At 42.2% G+C, this 7,143-nt stretch overlaps 1 protein-coding gene across 3 annotated transcripts; it reads right to left on the bottom strand.

Annotated features, from left to right (window-relative positions):
* Positions 1-2,904: 2,904 nt before the first annotated feature.
* slc52a3 (solute carrier family 52 member 3) lies at positions 2,905-6,891 on the bottom strand. 3 transcript variants are annotated; one of them, XM_042003449.1, is made up of 5 exons: positions 6,756-6,891; positions 6,078-6,158; positions 4,000-5,072; positions 3,677-3,800; positions 2,905-3,472 (listed from the first exon to the last, which is right to left on the bottom strand). In XM_042003449.1, the coding sequence occupies exons 3-5, from the start codon at positions 5,004-5,006 to the stop codon at positions 3,260-3,262; spliced, it is 1,344 nt and encodes a 447-aa protein (XP_041859383.1). In that variant the 5' UTR covers positions 5,007-5,072; positions 6,078-6,158; positions 6,756-6,891; the 3' UTR covers positions 2,905-3,259. The 3 variants fall into 3 exon arrangements, with proteins under 3 accessions (XP_041859383.1, XP_041859382.1, XP_041859384.1); XM_042003448.1 differs by having other exon boundaries at positions 6,078-6,891; XM_042003450.1 differs by lacking the exons at positions 6,078-6,158; positions 6,756-6,891 and having other exon boundaries at positions 4,000-5,652.
* Between the last annotated feature and the right edge of the window lie 252 nt (positions 6,892-7,143).

Here is a 7,143-nt window from a genome sequence, read left to right on the forward strand (position 1 = left end):
TTGTTTCCCAGCGCCTAACACGATGGCTCTATATATGCACAGTGTTGAAATAATAATTAGCTCACTGCAGCAGGGTAACAAGTTTGCACCCCCGTCCTGCTGTGCAGCTCTGTAATTGGTCCCCTCATGTGGCACTGTCGGCCCCAGAACAAAGGGTTCCCAGAGGGAGAATCTATGCTGACCCATGCTGAACCCACCACAACAATGACAGGCAGGAAGCATTTACATATGCTGACAGACTTGTCTCTTCCTAGGGTGGAGTGCTAGGCACTTCATTAAAGCAACATCAATACCTGCTGATAGAAAACGAGGAGTGGGCCTGTGTGCATCGCTGTCGGCTCCGAGCCATTGTAGTGAAATGACATAGAGCTGTCAGGTCTAATTTCAAATAAATGGATGGCATTTATTAAAGCGAGTATGTGTGGAAATTGATGGGTGAGAGGCAGTGAGATGTTGTCTGAGCCATGCCTGTCTGCATGCATCAGCAGTTGGTTTACCCACAAGCTGTTCACCTGCACATCAGCTGCCAAAATCTGTGGGCCCTCAAGCAAATTTCTACTCTTCCTGACTACTTTTTGTTATCTTACACCTAAAAAAAAATACTTTACACTCTCTGTGTTTTATATGTTGTTGTGTCAAAGGATAACATGCTCCTGGGTGAACCTGCATTCATGCTTAAGAGAAAGAGCGAGAGAGAGAGAGAGAGAGAGAGAGAGAGAGAATCGTGCAAAGTCAGACACAGGTGACTTATCTGTCGATTCAGCAGCCGTGCTGCAGGAGTGCAGGTGGGTTCATCCATTCATTGCATCACGGTGCTGTGAATTCATTCGCTTATCCAGTTAAAGGAAGGGTAAATCCCCCTTCCATTTGACACGCTGCTCATTTAGCTGAGAGGCACAGTGGCTGGAGGGAAGGGAGGGGGAGCTGTGTTGATGTTTGGGAGAGGTGAGGAGGGGCTCTTTGGGAGGTGTTGACCTGAGCAGATGGACTTCTCAGTGCCGTAGTAAGTGAAGTCTTCACATGGCAGAGGAGACTGCAGGATCTCACAGGACCGGGACACAGCATCCAGGTGGCCATGGCCCCTCCTGACCAGCTGGAGGAGCGACGGGACCATCTGACACTCGAAGGAAAATTATACACTTTTCTTTGCTGCTTTGTTATGTCTCGACACAAAAGCCCAGAGCCAATCAAGGAATTTAGCTAATCAAGCGTGGAGAAAATCCTTCGGATTGCATACAAGTAGTCAAGGTCATGATCACTCCCAAAGAGAAACGCTTAGAGTCTTAAGGTGAACGCTACTTTACACTCAGATACCAATTTCAGAACAAAAATCATGAATACGTTTGATAAAACCCCTTCCTTTGAATCTGCATCAGCAACGTGTGCAGTGATTTCTGCATGACCTACACGTATTGCAATGCGGATTCAGCAAATCCAAGTGAGAAAGTCCCATCTGTGCTTCTCCTCCACTGATCCTGGGCCCTGGAGGCTACATAGGGCTAATTGTGGCCCCATTTTTCCTTCCCTATCTTTTTGTTTTTACTCAGTGTTGGGGTCAGGAAGCTCCCAAGTGACCAGCGGAAGGAGCAACAGCCATCGGCCCCCGCTGAGCCAAAGTAATTAGAGCCCTCCTCCTCTTCTCCTCCTCCCTGTGCTTCCCCACAGACCTGAGCCAGGGAACCTCTCCCTCTCCTTCTGAAGGGCACGGGGGCCAGAGAGGAGGAACAGCTGCTGACGGGAAACCACTCTCTGGTTCCCATAGATGACCTCTGTCCTCCTTAGAGGATGTGCAGCAGCATCTTTGATAGGGATGATGGGGCTTTGAACAGACATTTCATGGGATCATTGTGGCTTTTCTATTCCTTTAAAGCTTTGTTTTTATCTTTTCTTCAATATTTCCACTTTCCGGGACTGGTTAGTGTTTAATATTGAACATCCCAGTTTGTAATTTAGTACTCAGCAACTTATCAATATCGTTTGATTTGTTTTTAATTGTCTGAGCAGCATATTACTGTTGCAGTTAATGCAAGTGGAAGTAGTTCATGCTCTTTTCATACATTTAGGTATTACTGTCCAGCTGCTACCAGCCTCAGGATGAGGCCCTGTCAACTGGTAATAAGTCAAAGTTGGGGGATGGAGAGATGATTAATTGGAGAAAAAAAATAAAATAATTCAAATTTTTCAGACTCAAAATCATTGGAAAAAATTTGGAAGAATAATATAGTCAGAACACTGCTTTTTTCATCTTTTTTAATGTGCACAATATAACTGTATTTCATGTGCAATACCAGTAAACGCAGCTTGTTTATGCTTCAGAAGTGTGCTTGTGACATCTAGTGGCCAAATGAGTTTACAAATATATCTATTTGGCACAATGAACTATTAAAAAAATTTAAACAGAAGGTATTAGATGAAACACTTTGGAGATTTATACAAATCATGACGTAATAGTAGCAGAGAAAATACACTGCCTGTCCAAAGAAAAAATCACAAACTGGATTTAGCTAAGCAAATTGGTAATAGTCTCCCACTGGATATGTGCTGCATGATGAAGGTTGTTTAAGCTGGCAACAAGTTACTGATGTAATGGGTGGGTTCTCATTTATTAGCCATTTGGGAAGACCTATCTTCTGGTCGTGGAAAAGATGTTAGACTGTTTCCGACAGGTCAAATTATTGGCATCAAGCAAAAAAAACATCTAAGACAACTAAAATTGTGTTAATAGCTGAGCAAAGCATTATAAAAATCTGGAAGGCTAGTGGGGAACCATCGTCTTCCAGGAAGAAGTGTGGTTGGAAAAAAAATTATTGTGACTGGTGATCACTTAAACGTTTGGTGAAATTAGATTGTAAAATAACAAAAGTAATACTCAGGGCTGTTTAATAGTGAAATTAAGAAATTTTGACATTGTCCATGTGAAATTATTTAATCCTTAGAATTTTGAAGGCGGGGTGCTAACAATATCGGTGTAACTGCTCGCCACAGCTGAGTCAATGCAGGGGAAACATTGCTGTGCCTTTTAAAGTTGAACACAAACTCAAGTTAAATAAAAGATGTTAGTTATTGACAAATGTACTTTGGACAGAGCCAGACTGCCTGTTTATTTTTATATCTGATCTTTATGCTACCCTCAGATTAGTTTTTTGAAGACAGACTTTATGGTGATATCAATTTCACAAAATAAAATAAGCTTACAACCCAAAAAGTAAAAACTTGTTTCTTCAGCTCCTCTTCAGTGATGCAGTTCTCATACCGGCTATCATGATGGACACTGGGTGTTGCAGAAGTCTCCTGACTTAAACAGCTTGTAGATGTTAACCAGTGGGAACATGGTAAGCGATCCAACCAGTGAGCCCATCTGCCCGGCGGCTCCACACCAGACCAGAGCGCTGTGGCTTCGGTCTCTGAGAATAACACCTACCATTACTTTGACGTATGACAGCATTCCAGTAAACAAGAGCCATGAGAGCACCTGGTGAGGGGAAAGGAACAACATGGACTCACACACTTATCTCACTGATAATCTGGGAATATAATGAAATAGTTAATGTCTGATTTAAAAAAAAAAAATAAAAATCTTTATCAGTTACAAGAGCTAACACTCAGAAGTTGAACTTTGATACATCTCTGATAAAACCACTGAGCAATAACATGACACAGTTAGTGTTTCACTTACTATAATCGCCTCTCCAGCTGCAGACCCATGAAGCAAAGGACACGGGCTCATAGCTGCCATAGCCATGTTGTAGCTGCCAAAGCCCATCCCCAATACAGTCAGCACACCGAGAAAGATCAGGGACCTGAACACAGAGAAGGTCTGTTAGTTGCAGTCTCCTTATGCTACATGTACAATAAATAAAAGATAAAAGTCAACCGCTCTGTGGTTGCAATGACAGTGAAAAAACAGTCATTTAAAAATTTGCTCTGTATTTTCAACCTAATTAATTTATTGTTTTCACTTTAACACAGTCTTTAAGGAAAGAGTTAGGATTTCTTTACCTGTTTTGGAAGAACATTGCAATTGTGCAGGCCACTGGGTTGGCCACAGAGGCCAGAGTTGCAGAAAGGTGATAGGCAAGGTTCCCGTAAGGCATGCAGGAGTATGTCTGCACAGAGGGCAGCAAGCCGTTTGTTGCAGCATTAATCCACACCACCAAAAAGTAGATGAAGATCAGCTGGTACATGGAGTGCTTTGGGCCAGCCAGCAGATGGCCGCTCTTAGCTGCCTCTTCCTCCTGGCTTTTCTGACCTCCTCCATCAGTCTCTACTCCTGGGTTGTCTAACCCAGAGCTGGCTGATGCTGTGGCATCCGTCATTAGGTTTTCTGTGGACAGCTCGAACGTCCGAGGAAGTCTGTTCAGGGCAACAAAAGCAGCCAGGCTTATGCACATCATGGCTGCTAGGAAGAAAAAAAACACCTTTGTGGAGAAGTTTGGAGGAAGATACTCCGTTTGTAAGAACCACGTGTCCATGCTGGTGTGGTTTCCTGCAGGCTGAGAAGAGTTGACACATTTGGCGATGCCGACACCTTGTCCCAAAGCAACTACACCGGGGATGAAACCACTGAGCCCCTCTCCAATGAAAAAGGTTGTGATGTATTTTGCTGGAAGTTGCATCATAAAAGGGAGGAACGTAACTGAAGATGTGCAGTCCACCAGGGAGAGGAAGAAAGTGATGATGAAGAAGGCCGTACTATGGGGCGCCCCGGCCACAATGGTAGTCTTGTCCCAGAAGAAGGCGAGGAGGATGCAGGACAGGACGCCGATGGAGAGGATGGAGTAAATTACAACACGCTCGTTGAGACGACCTGGACACAGTTTGTGCATGAGGGTGACCATCAGAGGTCCCAAGTTGGCCAGCTGGATGATGACTGTCAGGTAGGAAGGCAACTCCCAGCTTTCGGGGAGGGTGTTGACGATGAGTGGAAGTTCCACCCAGAGACCGTTAACTGCCACCCAAGAGCCGAGGCCAAAGGCGCAGGCCAGCACGTGCACGAGCAGAGCCATACTGCAGCAGGTCAGCCGGAGCAGGTCAGCCGGAAAGGATAGTGAAATCTCTGCTGTGTGTCATACCTGCAGGAACACACAAGCTAAGTGTCAAATTAAGCCAGAGGGGTTAAAAATGTCCATTTCTAAAAGGGAAAACAGAACAAGCTCTTTCATTATTCTCACGTTTTTAGCTTCATCCAACACAAAATCACAATTGTTAATTTACTCTGAAATAAATTGGCCGAGGTATTAATGCCACTAGAAGTGCTTTAATAACAAATGAACCTATTATTGTTCTTATTAAATCTGGAATTATATATAAAGCTCTTTCCTCAGGGCATCATCACAAACTCATTATGAAGCAGATTTGTGAGGTTTTCATGCACAGTAACTTTTTTTATAGAGCTGGTTGAGGGGTCATAGGGTTTTTAGCAATTATTTCTGAATCGGGGTTGACTCGATAGTTAGTTGCTCATTCCTGTCTTTTTACTGGAACGTAACAAAACAAATTCAAGGAGAAAAAGGAAAACATGCTACAATGCAATACGAGAAACATTTAATAAGTGTAGCTTAAGTACATGAAGTTATTAACATTTTTATGATAATTTAACTCGATGGATACTTTATAAACTGATCCTATATCTGGAAGACATAAGTAACAAATACTTATGTAAATAAAGGGAGCAGCTGTTAAAAAAACAACACATAGGATTTACATAATTTGGTTATTACTTTAACATAATATGTTAAAGTAATAATCATTATGACAAAGCAAATGGGTTACTTACTCATCATTTCAGTTCACACCCACTGTACATTAGTCATTATTCAGCAGGTTTCATATCCCCTTTATTTCTTCTCTGGAAATTCAACAGTTAACAAATCTGTGACTATCTCCACATGACCTTCCACATTGTCCTCTCTCCACAAATACATGCGTGGATAGAAACTTCAAGAAACGGACACAAAGGCTGCTTAGATAACAACGTAGTGAGCTCATGTAATGAAATTTCTTCTTACCCTTTAGAGGAGAAGAAACCGTTATGTTTACAGTGACTTATGACTTATTAGAAGTGGAAAAGTACTTACAAGTTTCTTCAATTCCTGAAGGCGCCGAGCAGGATTTCCTGTCATCGTACATACACATTAGCAACAGAGCTTCTTTGGCTCCTGTTACAAAAACACGATTAGATTCACAAGGCCACTGCTGAGCAGGTCAGAGTCCAGTGATCGGCTGCACTTCATAACTGTGGGCAGCGTCTAAACATGCTCACCTCTGTTCACTTCAACCTTATTTTACTTAAAGTCTAACTTTAAAGCAATTTGCGGTGGTCTTCACATTTTTCCTCACTTGCATCAGACAGTTCACTTTCTTCTGACTAACCTAATTTTAGCCTTCAGAAAACCACTTCATATTCTCTGTAGGGGGGTGTGTTCATTTATTAAGACTAAAGCCTCACCTTTATAGATGCAATTCTTCATTGGGGACTTACTTCATGTGTATTCCCTTTTGTCTAAGTTGCAACATGCTGATATAAAAGATGTGACATTAAATTTAGTTTACTTAGACTTTTCTGAGACATAATTATATCACATGTCAATATTTAGCAAGTTCACTTAAAAATCCCCACCCCAAATACAAAATCTAAGGCAAAACCTGCCTAAGACTTATCAGAGTTTAGTAAAATTGCTGGAAATATATATAACTGCAGGATAAATAAAGTTTATAAGTGATTATCAAGATGTAGTTTGAGAATTGCAACTTACCAGCCTGTTCCTGTCACTTTGAATATGTAGATGTGAGATTTCACTTCCTCTGTGGTCGCAGCTTTCATAGTGTGCTGATTCAGTTGAGTGGGTGCTTAACCTGCACTGCCCTCTGTTGGCCTCAGAGGGAAGCTACAGCAGAAACCTCATCAGGAGCTTCGCTTGAACACATCAAACAATGAACATGGGCATTTAAGATGCAGTTTTCCTGTCTGGAAAATCTGCTTAGTCATTCTTGCTCAGCAATAAACATAACTTGTCCTCATTTAAACCCTCTGGTTAACTGATTAAATTGACATTTAATTAGGTTAACTGGCAGCAGGTCAGTAACATGCCCGGTATGAAAACCTTTCATGACACTATGGTGGCATCAGCCATTTTTTTTTAT

This window comes from Melanotaenia boesemani, chromosome 13, assembly GCF_017639745.1.
Source record: "Melanotaenia boesemani isolate fMelBoe1 chromosome 13, fMelBoe1.pri, whole genome shotgun sequence".
Lineage (NCBI taxonomy): Eukaryota > Metazoa > Chordata > Actinopteri > Atheriniformes > Melanotaeniidae > Melanotaenia > Melanotaenia boesemani.